At 37.0% G+C, this 22,471-nt stretch overlaps 1 protein-coding gene across 1 annotated transcript in view; it reads right to left on the reverse strand.

Annotated features, from left to right (window-relative positions):
* The window catches only part of naaladl2 (N-acetylated alpha-linked acidic dipeptidase like 2), a 526,866-nt gene that overhangs the window by 110,006 nt on the left and 394,389 nt on the right, over window positions 1-22,471 (reverse strand). The window contains exon 15 of the mRNA XM_085263600.1: window positions 12,059-12,205. Coding sequence (XP_085119726.1) covers window positions 12,059-12,205 — 147 coding nt within the window. The remainder of the gene's footprint in view (window positions 1-12,058; window positions 12,206-22,471) is intronic.

Consider the following 22,471-nt stretch of genomic DNA (forward strand, 5'->3'; position numbering starts at 1 on the left):
GTTCATTAATACAGCCTGCTTGTTCTACTACTTTCGCATTGTAGCGTGGGAGAGGTCCCCACTGGGAAAAAAGAAAAGAGGAAAAAAGTTCGAGTGCTACAGACAGCACACATGTACAACACATAATTTTACAGCATGAAACTAGATTTGGTTTTACTTGACCTTGTTAGTTAGGAATATATTATTATTAAAATCATTATTAAACAAAGTACTTTTAACATTAAACATGTTTAAATATAAACATAATTATCAAGGCTGTTACAGGCTGCTTTCAGAAATCTCTAAGGACACTATTTAGTGCAGTATAAAAAATATGTATCAGTTTCGAATGCACTGTACAGCAGTGCATCAGGAAGTGGTGTTCCACTGATGCACATTCCAGTTTGATACCAGCCTCACCTCCCCCATGATTTAGGCATATATGGCTAAATCATGCAGAAGCACATTCCACAGATCAATCAGTTATTTTGTACACAGACCTGTTCATCCCTCTGCTGAACATCACTGACGGTGCAATATCAAAACAAACCACTGAACATCCAGTATCCAAACAAGTCCTAGGTTGAAAGAAAAAAATCCCAATATTCTGACCCCATCTTTGATATTACACCAAACTTTCATGCTCTGCACAGTTGTACAACTTCATAGGAACTTTTAAAACACTTGACCAAGGCAAGAGATGGTTTAAAAAATAGCTTTTCATGTTTCAGTCTCCACTTTTAAGTGATATAGAGGCCATTAAAGCCAAATATCGATAAATAATCTCTTCCATAAACAGACTGCTGTATCATGAAAAGATTGGTTTCAGTTTTCTGGACAGTCTGTATTTGCAGAACTAAATAAAAATGCTCGGCCTACAGAAAAAAGCTGATGATCTTCCTCAGTAATTGTAACTGGAGCAAACAGCCTCTCATAAATCAGCCCTGCTGAGTCAGCTACTACAACAGTGTGTTTTATTGCCTGCTTACGCAGAATTTAGTTTACTCCTAATACACAGATATGGAGATAAAAAATATTTAAAGCATTAAAATTTTAATGTTCCAGTGGGAGTATAACCAGTAGTCCATTTACAACAGTATGTAGGAGGAAAGTTAAAAATTAGGCTAATGCAATAGCGGTTTCTAGTTACGACCAGCGGTTGTAAAGAAACCTGTGGAGTGGAAGACATGTAGGGCGAAGGTGACAAAACAAACAATCAAAACCATTACTGGGCCCCAGGGTTTGAAGCACTGCAGAGTAGGAAGTTTGGCGTTAAACCAGTAAGTCTCTATTCAGTTATAATAATAATGTATACTTTATTGATCCCTGTGGGAAATTCCTCTATGCATTTAACCCATTCACTCTGTCACTTTACTGTAATCTGATTATTTTTTGCAAGTAACGAGTAAAGATTGCTAGTCCAAAAAAAAAAAAAAAAAATTTGATTACTGTTACTATCTCGTAAGCACGCTGCGTTACCAAACTGTGATTTTGTTTGTGAGAGCGTCTCATGTCAGTAACGTACGAGTCTGTGGCAGCAACAGACGTGTGTAGATCAACAATGGATAACATGGAGTACGGGAGAGAGTACGACCACGCAGCGTTTAAATTATTTTATTTTATGTGCTGGAAAAGGCAGAAAAGGTTTAAATGTTTAACAAATTTCTTCCAGTTAGAGGCTGTTGCATATAATTTAATTTTTGCTCGATGCAATGTGCATAAAGTTAAAAGAATAAAACAAGTTTTAAAAAGAGACTTTTTTATTTGATTACAATTTTAATTTATATGATGAATTATGCAGAAAAAATGAATTGGACTGAAAGGTCTTTTGCTTTATTACATATTCAGGTCGTGTATGATGTTTTAAAAAGTTAACTAAGTAATAAATTACTTTTGAAAATAAGTAATCAGTAAAGTAACTGGATTACTTTCTTGGAGAAGTAATCAGCAATTAGTAACGAATTACTATTTTCAAGTAACTTGACCAACACTGGTAGGCAGCATCCAATTTTAAACCCATTCTGGGAGGTGTAGTTAGATACAGGGAGTGCAGAATTATTAGGCAAATGAGTATTGTGTCCACATCATCCTCTTCATGCATGTTGTCTTACTCCAAGCTGTATAGGCTTGAAAGCCTACTACCAATTAAGCATATTAGGTGATGTGCATCTCTGTAATGAGAAGGGGTGTGGTCTAATGACATCAACACCCAATATCAGGTGTGCATAATTATTAGGCAACGTCCTTTCCTTTGGCAAAATGGGTCAAAAGAAGGACTTGACAGGCTCAGAAAAGTCAAAAATAGTGAGATATCTTGCAGAGGGATGCAGCAGTCTCAAAATTGCAAAGCTTCTGAAGCGTGATCATCGAACAATCAAGCGTTTCATTCAAAATAGTCAACAGGGTCTCAAGAAGCGTGTGGAAAAACCAAGGTGCAAAATAACTGCCCATGAACTGAGAAAAGTCAAGCGTGCAGCTGCCAAGATGCCACTTGCCACCAGTTTGGCCATATTTCAGAGCTGCAACATCACTGGAGTGCCCAAAAGCACAAGGTGTGCAATACTCAGAGACATGGCCAAGGTAAGAAAGGCTGAAAGACGACCACCACTGAACAAGACACACAAGCTGAAACGTCAAGACTGGGCCAAGAAATGTCTCAAGACTGGTTTTTCTAAGGTTTTATGGACTGATGAAATGAGAGTGAGTCTTGATGGGCCAGATGGACGGGCCCGTGGCTGGATTGGTAAAGGGCAGAGAGCTCCAGTCCGACTCAGACGCCAGCAAGGTGGAGGTGGAGTACTGGTTTGGGCTGGTATCATCAAAGATGAGCTTGTGGGGCCTTTTCGGGTTGAGGATGGAGTCAAGCTCAACTCCCAGTCCTACTGCCAGTTTCTGGAAGACACCTTCTTCAAGCAGTGGTACAGGAAGAAGTCTGCATCCTTCAAGAAAAACATGATTTTCATGCAGGACAATGCTCCATCACACGCGTCCAAGTACTCCACAGCGTGGCTGGCAAGAAAGGGTATAAAAGAAGACAAACTAATGACATGGCCTCCTTGTTCACCTGATCTGAACCCCATTGAGAACCTGTGGTCCATCATCAAATGTCAGATTTACAAGGAGGGAAAACAGTACACCTCTCTGAACAGTGTCTGGGAGGCTGTGGTTGCTGCTGCACGCAATGTTGATGGTGAACAGATCAAAACACTGACAGAATCCATGGATGGCAGGCTTTTGAGTGTCCTTGCAAAGAAAGGTGGCTATATTGGTCGCTGATTTGTTTTTGTTTTGTTTTTGAATGTCAGAAATGTATATTTGTGAATGTGGAGATGTTATATTGGTTTCACTGGTAAAAATAAATCATTGAAATGGGTATATATTTGTTTTTTGTTAAGTTGCCTAATAATTATGCACAGTAATAGTCACCTGCACACACAGATATCCCCCTAAAATAGCTAAAACTAAAAACTACTTCCAAAAACATTCAGCTTTGATATTAATGAGTTTTTTGGGTTCATTGAGAACATGGTTGTTGTTAAATAATAAAATTATTCCTCAAAATTCAACTTGCCTAATAATTCTGCACTCCCTGTACTGTGCACTGCCTGAAAACCAAACAACTGTCTAACGGATTTACAAGCATCCTGCTGTGTACTTGAGGTGTTATCAAGTGTTTTGCTAAATGATAACTCTACTCAATGTTTACTGACAAAAACTGTGCACAGAGGACAACTGAATATTTTTTTAAATGTCCATCACAGGATCATGGGGCTTCAACTGGATAAACTATAGGATGAGAGGCAGGTAACACCCTGGACAGGTTGCCAGTCTATGACAGGGCTAACACAGAGAGACAGATGCCATTCACATCTTTAGAATCACTAATTAACATAAACCTACTAACTGCCTGTCTATAGTCTATGGTAGAAAGCTGACACCCCTGGAAAGGAACCACAGACATGGGGAGAACACACAAAAGCCACACAGAAACGCACCCAGATGGTGGGTTTGAACCCAGGACCTTCTTGCTGTGAGGAACTGTGCCACTGTCATATTTTTTATTTATTTTTAAGTTTAACTGCAAATGTTTTGCCCAACTTTAAAGTCTTCTACACAATTTTTTGGAGGCTCTTGGTAGAGTCCTTTTTCTTTTGTACTGTGCACTAAAGTTAGCATAGAAGACTCTAGAGACTCTGCAAGAAATATATGTAAATTTGGTCAATATTAAAATGTAGTACGGTAAGGGTTTATTGACAAATCACAATTGCAATGTCATTTCCCCAACTTGTTCCTTCTCCTCACTCTCACTGTCTCTCATGTCTACCCTACAGACTTCATTCGTGTCCTCTCACCACCAGTAACTCCCATCTTCAAAGCTGCAAATAAAATTACTTCATGTAAGATGTGTCAGATGGAGATTTGAACAGACACACGCACACTGGTGTGTGTTAGTGTGCTTTAGCTTGCATGACTGTTGCCTGGCATCATCACCACTTGAAGCACCAAGGGGAGTTTGGGCCTGACAGCTGTGCAGGGGAGAGCTGGATGCAGATGTAATATCCTTCTATCATTCCCCATCAGCTTTAGACTTCCAAGAAGGTTGGAGGCACTGACAGGTACTACTGCCACTTAACAAGACTTCACTTACTGTGTTTTACAACCAACACGTACAGGATGAGGAATACCATTTGAAAAGGACCAAATGCCACTGTAGATTGCTGTAATAAAATGGTATTTCTCCTGCTGGAACCAATGATAAATCAAACCTCAATGAGCTCCTGGAGAACTGGTGTTATGAAACTGGAGCAAACTTCAAAGCATCTGGTCAAATAAGCATTAAATGACGTGTTTACTGATGTGTATGCAATACAGTCTGTATCTTATTTGCTTTCCTGACAAAATACTTTGGTAAAACTTAATCACACTATGATAATAAAAGCTCCTTGCAAGCAATGGCTCACACAGAATAATTGTGAAATGTTGCAGCTGAAACTTCTACCTGATAATGAATAAACTACTATATATTCTATGTGCATACTATCAGAATACATACATTTGGAGCCCTAGTCAAATATATATATTTGTAGATCTATGAGTTTGTGCAACTATTGCAACTAACGTGTTAATCGGGAATGACAATGAGTGAGCAATGTTAATAAAAGTAAGTAATGTAAGTAAGTTACATTATAGCAGTTCACTCAGTGTTTTCCAAAAAACTTTTTTCCCCGCGTCAATCCGTTTTTACTGAGAGGACATCAAATAAAATGCAGGCTTTTCTGGCAGCTTTGTGAAGATTTGCTGTTGCTGTCAAGTTCGATAAAGTTCCATGATGGCATATAATGCTTGAGTAGAAACCACTGGTTGTTAATACTTTTTTGAGATACCGCTAGTCAGCTTTACTTATTTAATCCACTACAGTATATAGTGAAAGAAAAGAGTTTTCTGATGCAAAAATGAGAGCTAATTAGTGTTAATGTATACACATCCTACTTTCCAGACTGGAATTTCATTTAGGTTTTTTTTAATGTATCTAGATCAAGTGGTGTTTTATCTCCAGAACGAAGGTCTATTCTGGAAAATGTCTTTTGTTTTGTTTGGATTGTGTGCTCTTACTCTCGCTCTTCTTCTAGCAAAGATGCTACATTTACAATGCAGGATATTACAGGACATCAAAGGCTAACTGTCCAATTAAAAACTGCCTTTGCAACTACGCCAACAGACAGGAAACCTACAAGCACAATAAGCAGGTGAAAGAAAACAAAGCCAATACAACAGAGGCTGATTAACTGTGTTTGCTTTTTACCACTAAGAGCTCATTTTCAGAGTCAAAATGGGAAGGAGTCAAATGATGAAAGCAATTATTTTCAGCTGCTTTCCTGAACATAATAAAAGATTTGTATTACAGGATTTGAACAATAAAGTGTGTACTCGCACATAGGTTAAAATGTACAATGAGATAATTATAGCTGTTCCTGGTGCAGTGGGAAAATAAATTAAGGATGAAGCCAGAGAAGCATAATTTGTGGTTGTTACAGAAGATAGATTTCCTGATACCAGTGTTTTTGCAAAAACTCTCTCTCTAAAAATCATTTAGGCAGCACTGCTGTTTATCACAAGTCCACTCCTGTCACAAATTGTGGGAGGGCAGAAGATGCTGCAGCCCTTGTCCTACATTTTTGGAGGACTCTAATTGTCTGCACAAAGTTGCAGTAATGGCCTCCGGTCTAAACAGAGTACATGCCAAAGTCAAGATGAAGATCCTTCTGACTCTATTAATTCTTGCTCTCCCCACCTGAACCTGACTATAGCCCTGAACCAATGATCTGCAGAGATGAGGGGATGTCAGATATTCCTCTCACACCTCAGCGGCCTGTCTGAGTTCTCTTCCAGGTCCCCAAAGCCAAGGCAACTGCCTGATGACACATGTCAAAGATGACTCCCACGCGTAGCCCCGAACAGGATGGTATTTTACATCCAGATTTCTGCACATGGCAGTGAAGAAAAATATGCTGAAGGAGATTTTTGAGCGTATTACATTACATAACAATGAATTATTCAAACAATGTGTTATATAGCTCATCTCAATAACTTTAGTCACGTCATTCTCTCACAGCAGAACATGTTTCTCTGTTTTTGTACATAAAACAGGTTTAAATCTACTCAGACTTCAAAACAAAACAAAACAAAACACGCAAATGTTTTTTAAAAAACATTGTAAAAATATTGCAGGCGGTGAATAACAAAAGGAAGTTTTAGGGAGCACTGTGAGTGCAAAGAGATGAAAACTACCATAGAGTGAAAGAAAAACAGATGTTAAATGAGAAAACAAATGTTCAGCGAGCCACACTTTTGTCATGAACACCACAGCAATGGTGCACAACATCTGGTTGTTTCCCCAACACATTACCAGCACAGAACTCTGTTTGCTCAGCATATGAGGATGAATGAATGCAATTACAAACACAGTGGATCACACACAGTATAGTGACCTGTTCGGAATATTGAACAAAGTTGGAAACCAAGCAGAGGTTTCTCAGAAATGCACCCACGCAGTTGGAGCCATATGTACCTGCTTTGATTTATTGCCTACATGGGATCAGTATGCACACCTGTATACTTTGTAATCGTCGCCCAACTCGGTTCACTGTTCTAAAGCTTTTAGCTGGAAAACACAAACATTCTCTGTCTCACACATACATAGGCACTCACTTTTCTGTGTGTTTATTATTTTCTTTTTCTGTTCGGAGCCTAATGTGGGCAAATAATAATCACTATATTTTAATTGCAAAATCTGCACAGAAAAAGCAGATATATAGACATTAATTCTTTGCCTTTTTATTGTTCTTGTTTTACAGTTTTGTTTGGTTTCATGGATCAGCAAATAGCTACACAGTACACCATCTACTTGGATCAACACAATTTAATGTACTTATCATAAATTAATAACAATATTTGCCTTAATAATCTTTCAAAAAGAAGAAACATGAAGTATTACAGTTGTTATGCGTACATATGTCTTTTTTTCTCCTACCTGTGGTATGTCATTGATTCATATCACACACATAATTGTAACTGTATTGCCAGTGATGAGACTGAATATTAATTCTAGTCATCAAAGAGGGTTTGAAAATAACAAACTTCAGCACAAAAGCAGCTTGCATATATAGCATTTTATATTGCATATGAAATGAATTTTACCTTCCAGCTACTTTCATGTTCATGACAATGCGCTATTCTTGCCCTTTCCCTCTTGATGTGGGTCGAGACATGCATCACTGACTGCATGACAAAAGTCTCAGATGGGATGTCAATGCACCAGCTAAAAGCTCAGCTAGGGCAAGAATGAGGTTGTGTTCCTTTCAGAGAAAGCATGCCTGTGCCAAGACCTGTCCACCGCCATTAGCAGTGAGGTGATGCCAAAATGAACAATGAGGAACTTGCATGTAACTGGTTTTCCACTGAATATGGACGGTTGGCAGATGGGCTTGATGCTCAATCACATGTTTTCCTAAACCTTGCACGGGGATTGTTGCAGTTATCAGAAGGGCACGATGAGATTATGGCATGGTATGGTACAGTACCAACAGACATGAAACCAGTGCTAAGATCAAATTTGTCATTTCGATGACAATTAGGTCCTTTCCACTATTGAAAATTGGCTATTGAATCATTCGGTGAACCCTGTACTTTATTAGCTCTAGTGAAGCCAAACAGCAAAACAAAACCTAACTTTCCCCCCCAAACACAGCTTATAAGTTTGTGGTTGAATGTATGGCCTGTGTTACATGTTTACATTTTTAGGCCAAACAAATGGAAAACACACAATTGCTCATTTTCACTCGAGCTATATTCAGGGCATCCCTGAAAAATATTTTGTTGACCTTTTAATACCAAATGTACTAAACCCCTTGTAATCAGTTAATATTTTTAGCTGCTTGTTTTTTATGCTTACTGCAACTCCCCACCTTTGTTGAAATGCTAGCTCTAAATACAACTGACTGAAGAGAATGTGAAAGTCAGGTCGTATCACAGCTTCACTCCCACCTCTTCAAAATCAGGGCCATTCACCATGACAACACTGATAATATGTAATGGTGGGAAAGCCTAAGAGCAGAACACAATCTGTGTTCAGTGTGTGGGAGAAAAATAAGAGATATGACTAACACAGTGTTTGACAGAATAAAAAGAGATGACGTTTACAATTGTTAAAAATAACCGAGGGTAATTTGAGATAAACATTTCCTGTGCACTAAGGTTTTTTTTTTTGTGGCATTTTGGGCCTCGATTGTCAAAACTGTTGTTGAGGAGAAAAATCCAAACTGACAAAGCAGCTTTTAACTCACTGTTCCCAAGTGCTGATACATAGTGAACTTCTGTTTCCAAGTCTAATGGTGTCCCCTCCTTTACTCTCCATATTGTCTCCTCTCCCTATAAATGTTTCCAGGTCTTTTTCCTACAAACTCTCGGTAATAACAGCTGGTTTAGAGCTTGCTATTTTTGTTGATGTTGACTGTCGTATCTTTATGCTCTTGTTTCTCCTCTTTGCTTCCCCTCACTCCAAACAGTTGCAGTATTTAGCCGCCCTCCCTGAGGCCGTTTCAGATTTTTTTCCAGTCAAAAGTTTTTTTTCTTCTTTCTCAGAGTTTCTCTATATAATACAGTGACGTCTTTATCTTACGATGTAAAGCGCACGGCAACTGCTGTTATATAGGTAGAACTGAATTGATGAAGGATGCCTGCAGATATCAAAAGCCCTTTGAGCAGCAAAATGAAGATACAATGGAATATAAATAATAAACAGTGTTACTTTTGTACTTTCTTGTACTGAACTGTACTTTTGTCCTACTGAATATTTGACCTTTACCTTCACAGTTAGACGTGTTATTTATAATGTAAACAACAAATTTCATTTTGTATTATCATCTCAGAGTGACACATTTTGGATACATCTTTGTTCTTAGAAGTAGATCTAAATGACTCCTGTTTGTGCTTGTATTTAGGGTGAACTCCACAGGTGTTTTAACTGCTTGGGAGTTGGAAATATGCGCAACGACAGTAAGGTTACAGAGAAATATAGGCGGTTAGAGCCTGCAAAACTTTACTGTGGCAGGAAAATCGCTTTTCATATGAGATCTCTGTAACAAATATTATATAACTCTTGTTATTCCAGCTTGCACTACTCAGAAAATACATATCCATTCATTTCAGTGTGAGGGTGTGGAAGCTAAACTGTCCCATACGAACAGGAATTTATTTAAAATTACTCGTGGGAGAACACTTAAAGATGTGGTCACGCTGTGAAAGCAAAAATTGGCCATTAGAAGGAAATATAAATCCCGCATATTAAATCAGCATGTCTTGAAAATACATGTAGGTGCATTAAGCATTTGTTGCTTGCAGAAGTTGTACTGTTTCCCACTTTTTGTAATCGTGTTACTGTTCAATATGCCGACATCTGCAAAAAAAGTGAATATGGTAAAACGAGTGTGGGAACATGTTTCAAATGGGTGCTGCAGGGTGGAAGCATTATGTTTAAGTTAGTTGCTGTGGGGGGCTTTCCCTATCTTTTTTTAAAAGATCTGTATAAATGATTGCATGCCATTAAATGTACATTAATTTTGCATTTTCTTATATAATCCATGTCCATGTCCTTATATGAATACTTTAATACATCCCATCCCAGGATGTGTGTTCTGTCCATCTGCCTGCCAGTTTAGTTTATGTATTTCCAGTTTAGCCAGTTTCCTGTTTTTGTCATTTAGTAATAAATCTTTGTTTTGAGTCTACAATTTTGGGTCCATCATTCCTCCTATCCTGCCTGCACACAGCTTACACATGACACAAAACACAGGCAATACAGACACTGGTTTATACGAAAGCCAGATTTAAACAATCAATAAAACACTAACACCATTAACACTAATGAATCTTATTTACTTGCAAAGCAGCCCAGGAAAGCAACACAGTAGCTAAATATTAACTCTAATTGGACAGAATATTTGGCTATAATCATATTTAGTGCTAATGTTAGTAGCAGTTTCTCTTCTTTTTGAACATATACCTGGGATAAACACATACTTGAATCTAAAAATAACATACAGTTGTTTTTTAAAAATTTGTAGTTAGTGAATAGTTGACTATTAATTAGTCTCTTATTTCCCCAAAAGCTCACTGACTCCTCACTGACTCTATCAACCATGGTCTGCCATTAAACTTGCAGCTTAGCTGCTGAATAGTCTTTCTCCTTCTCCAGACTGAACAGTCAATCTGAAAGTAATTCGGAACTGTCTTGAGAAAATTCAGTTTCTAAAACATGTTGAGCATTTCTACAAGTGGAGAAATTAACTATAAATGGAAGCTGTGTAGGTTCTTCTGTCTGTCTCAGCTTCCCCAGAGACCCGGTTAAGATATAAAGCAGTAGAGGAAATTTTATTGCCCTCCGATTTTAAATGCTGGAGTTCAATCCAAATGCTATTAAGCCGTTACTAATATATGGATATAGGGTGTTCCCTAACAGAGTCAGGTTTGTTTACAGATAGTTTTTAATTTAATTTAGGTTTTGTCTTTCCTAAACAAACCCAGTGATACAGATTTCACTCTCCACCACCTATTATTTTCAGGTTGTAAAGGCACCTTGAGGGCAGATAAACATCATGAAGATCTCTCGCACTAATTAAGCTCAAAGTTGCCGTCCTAGCCAGAAGTTCCAAATTTGAGTGGGCCGATAAGCTGAGGCTAAATCACTGTGTTTCCACCCCAAGGCTGTGCAACAAACATCAATACTGCATTTTTAATGGAAATAAATGGGGGCATGCATAATTTGTGAGCACTATGATGTGCATTTGTTCCTTACAAAAGAGACAAGCTATACTGCACTCTGCTTAAGTTTGAAAACGTTCTTCATATTGGCAGTGACACTATATGGGCTGCATATGGTTGTTATCACAGTGTACCACATATGGTCATGTGACATAGCTGGAAAAATGTCTTAAAATGTAAATCGTGTAATGTAATAAAGTCGTTAATTTTAGATCCAGTCCACTTTTTTGTCTTTGTATATATGAACTGCCCTGTGGTAGATCTCCCTCTGACTGCCACTCCAATTTAACAGAGTTTGACAGATGGGGTCCTTACTAGATTTTCTTTAAAAGAAAATTCACACAAACTGAAACAATACTCTTCTCCTTTTGGTTTAATACTTTCCATTATTGTCTCAGTGCATATTGTATATATTAGATTATTTATGTGAAACTAAGGCTGGGATGAAGTAATTACTTCAGTCACACAACTGGTATATATTCATACAGACTTTGTTTCACACGCTAAAACATTAAAGCATGCACTTTAAGTAGTTTGTGTCTGTCGTAAGTTAAAGGTAAATGTACCTTCTCAAAGACAAGTTTTGCTTCTAATGAGGAAATTTTTACTATCAGAAACTAAAAGACAAGGTGTGACCGTGCCTTGTATTATGGTAGTTCCTCTGATCTCAAGGGACAACGTAGCATGGCATAAAATCAAAGCAATGAGCGTCACAAGAAAAATGGAAATAAAATAATTGGGTCTTTTGGTTTAGACATACCTCTTCTGCTCTAGTCTGTTCAAAGGCAAACTCCATGGTAGGCACGGCCAATTGGTTGGCAAAGAAACCCACATCTCCAGGCAACTGCAGTGAGCTGACGTTGGGTCCAGGGCAGTTTCCGCCACGAATACAACTCAGCAACTGCCTCTAACAAAGAAGAGGAAAGAATAATGGGAATAAAACCATAGTGAGAAGAGAAAATTAATTGGTGGAAAGACTAAGAGGAGAGACAGCAAAGTCTTCAGAGGGAAGTCTCGCCACTCAGAAGTCATTTTGGTAACATGCCAGGCAGATATTTTTTGTCTAACAAGACTGGGCTCTCAACTAAATAAATGTGCAAAGTGCAATAAGTGCACTTTAAATGGTCACTGGGACATGAAAGTGTATAGAATAAAACAAATGTCATTAATCCTCTCAGAGTTGCTACAATTAAGTTAAAAAAAAAAGTATACCTGTGCCAAACACGCAGTTTTTATGACCCCAATGCACTCACATTAGTGGAACAAATAATACATCAATACAGGATATGTTTTATGCAAAACACCAGCTTTGGTAATGTGTATAAAAAACACTACTACCCATAAATATCCCATAAATCATCATACCACCACCATAAGCTTGAACCATTCATACGATGATTGGTCCATGTTTTCCTGCTATTTACTTCAAATTCTGATCCTACCATCATGACGACTAACACAAGCAGTTGAGCAAGTTCTGAAGCGCACAGACTGGCACCAACAAAGATGTCACATGTAAAGTAATTTAAAACACTTTTCTTCCTGATGCGTGGTTTGAACTTCAGTAGGTCATTTTGACCATGTGTACATGCCTAAAAGTAGTTAGTTGCTGCCATTGGCTGATTAGATATTTGCATAAACAAGCCATTGAACAGGTGGACCTAATAAAGTTTTTGATGAGTGTATATTGGATTACTAAAACAAAAAAGAAAAGAAAAAAAAAAGCGTATTTAAACCATAGCTCATTTTATTAAGCTCATTAAAACTACAATGTGGTTGCAGGTGCTGAATAATAATGTTTGACTTGTCTTTATTAGGGTACTAAATCAAACTTATTTACAATTTTCCTCAAGTGGTTTCCTTCCACTAACCAATGTTCTACAATTATTGTAACAGCAGCTGCTTCTCTTTCAATAGCAAATAACACGGAAAGCAATAAAACCAGGTGACAAGTCTCATGTTAGTGGTAGTGAACTTTGTCAAAGCTAGAAATGTGCAATTATCTACAATAACAGTCTCATATCATCAGGGCCCCAAGCACAATATTGTATTTAGCAAAGCATATACCCATATCTGACAGTTGTCATTAGCTTCAGCCATGAAACTAATATGAATTTAGATATTTTTTAGTGAAAAACTAACTTTTACCTCCGTCTTCCATCGGTGTTCAAGCTGAAATGGCAGTTTATGTTCCAGAAAAGATTTCCAGCTCCAAACACTTTGCAATGTAGAAATATAGTGCAAACATATTCTACATGCGATTTATGTCCAAAAACATGCTTAGCTCATCAACAGAGGTGATTATACTGTAACACAGATACAGTTGTGATAAGATATGCTAAGAAAACAAGATGAAAAATGGTTGTATTTGGATATTTATATTAGGTATGGTGAAAAAATAGGAAAAAGAACAATTGCATATATGATTATTCTTGGATAATTTACAAGTATGTTTTTTTAAATAAAAATTATATAGTCCATAATTCATAATTCTACAACTAATGTAAAACAATAACTGCACACCACTGCTATTATCATTTAAAAAACTTTCAGATAGCACATAACACAAGCCAGAACTTAAAACACTTTAAAACACTTAAAACCTAAAACAAAATCTGTCCTTAAGCCATAGAGCCTTAATATAGAGCCTTAATATTGTTGACGTACACCATTTGAATAAGGCAGCTAGCACCCTATTCACTCAAAATGTAACTTAAATGATAACTAGAAGCACATAGTTAAAGACCATTAAAATTCTGTATATCTCAGGAACCTGTTTACACAAAGGAACATGTACAAGTCATTCAGTTTTTTGTACGTATATTTAAATCACCTTGCCAGGTATGAAAAAAAGTTTCAAGGCTGACACTAATAAGAATTCTCAAGTACAAGTGTAAATTCTACTAAGTATAGTTTAGCGCTTAGATGGGGGCTGGACGAGGTGAGGGTGTTATTATGGCTAATTGCACAATTCAAGCTTTTGTCACAGTTCACCACTAACATGTGGCTTGTCACCTGGGTTGACTGCTTTCTGGCGTTGCTCATAATTGAAAGAACAACACAGCTGCTGTTGCAGAAATTGTCGAGACTAAAGTGGGTAGCGGAAGGAAACAGAATGCAACAGTCAATCAACTGGAGGCTTATCTCAACTGTCCATATCCTCTGTGCCTGCCTGATGTCACTGTGTTCTTCTGTCACATTGCATTTAATTAGAGTTTCCCTTTTATCAAGGTCTGTCAAGGGGAAAGTGTTCTGGTGTCCAATCATCCCCGCCACTGCCATTGACACAATGTTGTCAACCTTTTCTGTTTTATTCTTTCTAAAGGCAGTGGCTCTCTAAACATTAACTGCTGCTGTGACACATCACCACTCCAGCTGAATGAAGGCCAGTAAATAATACCTCCAACCTTGACTCACAATTAAATTTCCCTTTAATCACACATTTTTTTCTTTTTTTACTTCCACAAAAAGACTGGAAGGACAAGAACATCCACATGAATATCAATATTCATGCAGGGCATTTCATTACCTACTTACGGCTGATTGTGGGAGTTAACAGGGTGGGACTGAATGCTTGTTCATGTGTGTACAATTTAAAACTTGATTGAGAATCATAACAACGAACTTGTACACAGAGGACACAGTTATCACAGTATTGACTTAAGTATTTGGCTTTTCATTTATTGAAAGCCGTGTATTAGTGTAGAATTCAAGCAAAGGTTTATATGTGAAGGCTGTTGGATTAAAAAACACTCCATTTCAGATTTCTTCTTTGTTTTGGAGGAAATTATTCCATGCAATGATAGTCCCTGTGGCTCAGGCAAGGAAGAAAACTTAGAAAAAGTTAAGCTTTATCAACAGAAAATAAATAGACTCTACTACAGCAAAAGCTGGGAAACTGGGAGAGCATCCCTATGTATGAGGCCAATGTGCACTGAGATCTTAAAATGGTCGTGTTAAACTACTTGAGAAGCCTGGACAAATATGTGTTGTTGGACAGATTCTTCTTATAAAGGAAATGCCAGAAAGACTGGTCAGACCGGCCATTGGTCAGTTGAATTCATTTGTTAAATAAATGATTGGCAGTGAATCTTTTGACAGTATTTTTTTTATAGCTGCTTAGTTAAAAATACCTTACTAAAATGAAGTAATAAGACCTAACATTTCTTCTTTCAGAGAAATAATGCTAGACAAGCCTACAGTCAATTACGTGTCTAAGTCTGGTCACTGCTATGCTCACTTTACTACCTTTGAATGCAACTGTCAACCCAGAGAGCTATTGCTATGCCAAGCAGGGAGGACGACAAATTCACCAAGCAGGGTTGGCGACTCTCTTGAGGGGAAACTAGTCTGTCTCTACACTGGAGTTGAAGAAAGTCACTGATTCTGCAACACTGGGGAGGTTTTATATGTGGCCCATTGGAGTAGCTTAAATAGTCTAATGCACAAATGGCCACTTAAAAAAAAAACTACCTCTGTGTAGATGATTGATTATTGGATATTTTCAGTAAGAAGGGAGACTAATTTGACCACATCTGCAATCTTGTTTGATTTGAAACACCTGGATGTATTCCAGAGGGTCCATGCCTGATCTATTTTTGTTTGTGATAACGACTGGCCCATGAAAGATCTCTGCTGAAATTGTCATGGCATATCTGACATGGTAAATTATTTGACAAATGTGTTTTTATTTCAATATAGTCTTATTACAATATGATTTTTTTCACACTGAGACGACTCCTCTGTTGAATTAAGCAGACTAGCCTAGCTGAAGATAATGATTACATATAGGAATATGTTCAGTCTTCAGTTTAACCTGTTGGATGAAATCTGTAGTTGAAATGTCATTCAGTAAAATAAGTTGGTTAGACTACATGTATTTTGTCTTTCCCTTAAAAAAAAATACTTGCAATTAAAGTTGACACACTGACATTTACGTCTAACTATGGATGTGTTCTTACAAAGTAACTAGATTTAGTGGGAAGTCTTTGGCTACACAGCTCAGCTGTGTCCCTATACAAACACTGACTAACAGCAGTACTTCATAAATTCAGGATATGTTTAATTGCCTACAACCTGGCAACAGAATATAAAGCAAATCAGACAACACAAGCGGCTGTTGTCTGACTCTTTTTACATGACCGATAGCATCATGAGTAAGGTACCATCATCCCAGCTGCTTAGCATTGTTGAATGACTGAGTGAAGCAACACAAAATAAAATTAGTAATTATAGCATAAAACTGTTTACCCTAAAAGAAAATATTGCAACATTTCAAATGTATTATGTTACATAATACTGACACTACATATCATGTGCCTCTAGCAGGTTTTTAGGTATTTTTAAAATAACCTAATTAAGTCATAAGTCACCAGATATATGAGTCAAATCTTACTCAACCTGAAGTCATAATGACTGCAGTCTAAACTTGTATAGCTCAGAACCAGAAAAGGGAGACAAACATCCCACTGCTGCAAACATCAGAAGCAGAGACAATAGAAGAAGCTCTAATGTACATAAACTGTAGTTCATTCAACTGCTCTGCAATCAATGCTTTTCCAATGTATAATGTCAATGCTTGAAGTATTAATTAAACTCTATGAACATTTTGAAGCCAATGTACAGATTACACAGAGAACATCTTACTGTTTTCTTCATTCATCAAGTTAAATTCACATTATAACTGTAGATGTGTAAATATAGCTGTCTGCAAATCTTTTTTGTTGTTTGTGCATTATAATGGATCAGTGTTGCTGAGCAAGATATTGAAATGAACTTCATTTGAACTTGATTTGCACAAAATCCTAATTAGAGAACACACTAGCATTACTGAATTTATGGCATTTGACAGACAATAACTTTACATTTATGAGTGGTCACCCATGACACTTAAAAGCCTTACAGGGGGTAGCACTATAGATCTAAAGATGCAAAGTAGTGAGCAGAATTTGGAATACAATAATCTAATTGTGTTTTAATTACAATATTTGCAGATATAACAAAGAATGGATTTAACCATGAGAACTTTAAAGGGACCCAATCTGCATTACATAAAAGCACAGTCTTTGAGTACAACTTTGGCTACAATGTTACACTCTCTGTACTGAAAAAATATATTTTAACATTTTGTGTATTGTTTGTTTGTTGCATTGGATGACAATCTGTCTAAACCTCTTAGCCTTGTTTTGATCAAACTAAGGTTTTAGAAAAATACATGGCTACTTTGAGATTTTTGGATGACCTGAGGTTATGGCATTTACTCAGAACTTTAAAGGTCTGTGAAGTTTTTGAGTCCCAGTAGAAAAAAAGAACTAAGTCGCAATATGGAATTATATAGAGAGGCACACTATCATTCTATCAGCTAGGGAAAAGATTTAAAGTCATGCCATGTATAGCTTCTCTGCTTTTCTCTATTACAAGCAGTCACAGTGCATTAAAAGAGTGTCAGAGGGGGAAAGGGAAACAGACAGTCAGAATGAGAGGAGAGTACTTTAGAGAGGGAATAATAAGATAGGGAGGTATAAAAATTGGGATGCAATGGGAGGACAGACAGAATAAGCAAGTGAACAGGGAGGAAAAGAATGAGAGAGAGCAGAGAGAATGGTTAATTTCAGCCTGTGGTGGAACACCGGGAATCAATATTTAATTTCTTTGTCTGCTATGATAACAGAAGAGTGAAATCATTTTGAGATCTCAGCTTACCACTCAATACCACTCTACCAGTCTACAAAATCCTATGTGCTACAAAGAATGGCTTGCTGGACTTGAACGAAAAAGCTTGAAACTAGATAATCTTTAGGGGTGAGTATATTGAGGCTGTTCTTGCTTGAATAAGGCTGTATTATTGTTAGAGTTTATATTCCACTTTTGTTTTTACCATAAAATCCAACCCAGTTCTACTCTCAGACTGTCACGTGCTGATGCTGTGACAAGTGGGGCAGTTAATGAGACTGGTGTCAAGGCTTTTATGGGATGCATTAGTCTGGAAAACCTGTTGCAGATGGAAGGAGTATTTTAGCCTTTGAAATGGTGTATTTGAACCATTTTCTTTGCCTAAACCTAATCAAGGAAATTTTAGTGCATTGTAGTGTTAACAGTAAATGAAAACAAAAACTCAAAGACAAATGTAAAACTCTTAACTCTAACAGCCTTGTCAGGGTGCATATGCTTTCAAGCCTGTTTTGGAAAACCTGGGATTTTATTCAAACTTTTGTCAGTTTTTATTCTTGGGATAATATAATGCTTGCATATGCCGCATGTTGGGAAATAATGGTAAAAGAGAACCATTTTAATGCATCGTAATCTGACAGCAAAGGTACTTCACACTCAGTATCGTTACTTAAAAAACCATCACTTGACCCAGCTGTCTTAGCTAATTATATATAGGCCAATCTCCAACCTCCCTTTTATCTCAAAATTCTTGAAAGAGTAGTTATAAAACAGCTAACCGGTCATCTGCAGAGGAATGGTTTATTCAAAAAGTCTCACTCAGATTTCCAAACTCATCACAATACAAAAACCACATCAGTGAAGGTTACAAATGATCTTCCTGAGAGTGGACTGAGCTTGTCCTGAGAGACCTCAGTGCAATGTTTGATACTGTTGACCATCATATTTTATTAGCAATTAGAGCATGCTGGTGATTTTAAAGGTACTGTGCTAAACTGGGGTGAATCATATCTATCTATTAGACTCCACATGTTTATATAAATGGAGAGTCCTCGTCACACACTAAGGGTAATTATGGAGTTCCACAGGGTTCTGTGCTAAGATCTGTTCTTTTTACACTACACATGCTTCCCTTAGACCAGGGGTGTCAAACTCAAATACACAGTGGGCCAAAATTCAAAACTGGAACAAAGTTGCAGGCTAACGTTAATATTTATTGAAATATATTTATTCCTCCAGATATGAGAATGAATCTTTTCTTATGGACTCAAACACGTTTTGCTGAAAAACTGAATATGGAACAAGAAAATTTTAATACTAAACAATATATTTATTAGCTGTATAATACCAGTAGGCCAGCTCTAATAGTAATTTGGTATGGCTTTGCGCGCCAAATGTAATTAGGCTGCGGGCCAAATTTGGCGCGCGGGCCAGAGTTTGACACCTATGCCTTAGACAGTATCATCAAAAGGCATAGCATACATTTTCACTGCTATGCAGATGATTCCCAACCTTATCTATCAATGAAGCCAGATAACAAACACTAGTTAGTTAAACTACAGGAATATCTTAAAAAATAAAGACCTTGATGATGATGTTTTTGGCTTCTTTTTTGACCAGGATATATCTTTCAATACCATATTAAACAAATATGTAGGATTGCTTTATTCCATTTCTTCCAGTATATCTAAAATTAGAAACATCCTGTTACCAAAATGTCGTAACATTTGGTAAACACTGACTTAAATTGCTAGTTGATCCAAAATGTCCAGCAAAAGTACTGACAGGGACTAGAACATGACTATTTTTCTTCTCACTAAACATTGGATCTGGCATCCAGTCTTTAGTGGGAAGCAGAATAGACGTGCAGATCACGTCTATATTGGGTTTGTTGGTCCATGACCAATTCTGGAGATCTACCAATTTGGACGTCCAACCATGACCCAACTTAGATATCTATATGACGTTCAACATTTGAACTTTGGGTTGGATAATGTTTTTTGATGTCATGTGGTTGTCTATGACAGGTGCAGGGAGTTTACATGGTTAATAAATGTATTTTTTTAAACTACAAATAGCAACATTGCTGTTATACATATGAATATGGATTATTTATAAATAAACACAATTTATTATATGTTAGTCTATTGATTTACTCAGTACATGTGGGATTTTTTTGTGTGTTATTTTAATTATCCTGTTTTTCTTTAACTGGTTCATTTATTTTAAATAATCAACTTATTTCTTTGTAACCAGGTTAGAACTGTCATTTCTTAAAATTTGTTAAAATAGAATTAAAAAAAAAACGTTGAAAGGCATGTTAAAATGTAAAGTACTAATGGATAAATTATTTAGAAAAATTCTTCGAATCCTTTTTAAGGAGTAAATATGTTTAAGAAGTTTAAAAGAGCATTTGCATTATATAGTTCATTGTTATTTTAGTGAGGCTGGCATCCTGTTGTATTGTGAAGAGCTTTGTAAGAGGGAGTGAATGTGGTTGTGATCAGTAGCAGGACTACGAGACGTTTGTACTAGTGTGTATGTATGAACTTGACTATCTGCTCGACAGTCTTTGTTGATGTGCACATTGTGCAAGCTGTCTGTGAGAAGCTAGGGACATTTCTGCTTGAAATCCACCATGCAGCTGCTCACTTTTTTATTTAGCTCAAGAGCACACAACATCTTAGAGATGTCTACTGATCACTCTGCATTCCTTCACACATACTGTTTCTGTACAGAAAACATAAAAACGAGAGGGGCCTGATTATTCAAGAACTTCTATGAGATGGATTTTAAATTTGATTCTGCATTTAACAGGGAACCAACGATGAGAACCCACTGTGCAAAGTGACATCGGAGTGATGTGTTTTATAAATCATTTTTGGACGTCTACGTTTGACATTGAAAAGACATTCACAATGACCGAATTTGGACTATAAATAACCCGTACACTGAGATCCCAGGGATATCAACACTAGGAGTTCAGCAGACATTGAAAAAAAGGACATTGCCTGGTGATACTAAACAACCCCTTCAGTGGATCAAAACTGTACGTCCAAAAATGTCTTGTAAAACACATCACTCCGAAGTCACTTTGCGCAGTGGGTTCTCATCGTTGGTTCCCTGTTAAATGCAGAATCAAATTTAAAATCCATCTCATCACATAGAAGTCCTTGAAGAATCAGGCCCCATCTTATATTAAAGTGCCATATCACTCAAACAGAGCACTTTGCTCTCAGACTGCTGGTTTACTTTTGGTAAACCAGTATTTTTTTTTTTTTTAACTCACTATGTGTTTATACACCACTCTGAAATCAATCATTAGTTAATCAATGGCTCTTTTCCCACAACGTTTCTTAGTGTTTTCTGCCTTCATTCACCGCCTACTGGTCATGGCAGATGGGTTCTGCTGAAGGTTTCTTCATTTTTAAATGGAGGTTTTCCTTCTCACTTTCGCCAAAGTGCTTACACAGGGGGGTTTGCATTGTTGGGGTTTGCTGTTTTTTCTTTGTATTATTTTAGGGTCTCTACCTTACAATATAAAATGCTTTGAGATAACTGTTTTTGGGATTTGTTGTTATACAAATACAATTGAACTGAATTAAATTGATGCAGTGGGATTGAGACTGTGTATTAAAATAAAAAAACTCTGCATTCCTACAAACTGAGGCAGGTAATAGATCGAAAGTTAAGCTACTGTGCAATTACCCCAAAAGATTATAATAAATAATTTATGACACCCATTTTGTCAACATTTGTAAGGTAGAAATTGCATTTTCCACAGCAAAGTTTTGCCTTTCGTAGTTTTATTTCATTTATGTTAACTGTTAGAAACTGTGATAAACTCAGATGTCATTTTATTATTAAGTTGAAAGATGACAGATCATTATCCCCAAGTTGCTTTCCCAGCAATCAACCTTCTATACTAAGCAGACAAGCAGACAGTTCTAAATAAAGAGTAACACACACACACACACACACACACACACACACACACACACACACACACACACACACATATATAAAATGTAAAAAAAAAATAACTCTTTGTAAACTCAGTGTACAGCAGTGTGGCACATCAAATAAGCAGAGTGTAACAGGGAAGGACGGTGTACAGTAATCAAAATGCAATGCGCTGCAAGAAAGTGCCAATGACAAAAACAATTTTATGTCTATGATGATAATAATAATTCCGTTCCAGACTGTGGTCTTTGAAAAAGCAATTTGCAGCTGTTGAACTAAAATGCATGTACAAGCCACTCAGAAATGAGTGACTGGGATATTAAATAGACAAAAAATAGAGCAGGGAAAGGCTCAAAGAGATTGCAACAGACTAAAGGTTGTCTTCTTCCGTTACTTATTCACTTCTGTGTTACCTAAAAGAAACATTAGGGTTCAAGAAGGAAGATGCCGAGAAGCAGACACAGTGTTTGGATGAACAACTTTAGTGCTAAAACAGTGTTGCTGAATGTAAAACGATCTACAGGGAATTTAAATGTAATCT

The sequence above is a fragment of the Mchenga conophoros genome, linkage group LG23 (assembly GCF_057382185.1).
Source record: "Mchenga conophoros isolate Kocher_MC1m ecotype Shallow Benthic linkage group LG23, M_conophoros_male_GT1.1, whole genome shotgun sequence".
Classification (NCBI taxonomy): domain Eukaryota; kingdom Metazoa; phylum Chordata; class Actinopteri; order Cichliformes; family Cichlidae; genus Mchenga; species Mchenga conophoros.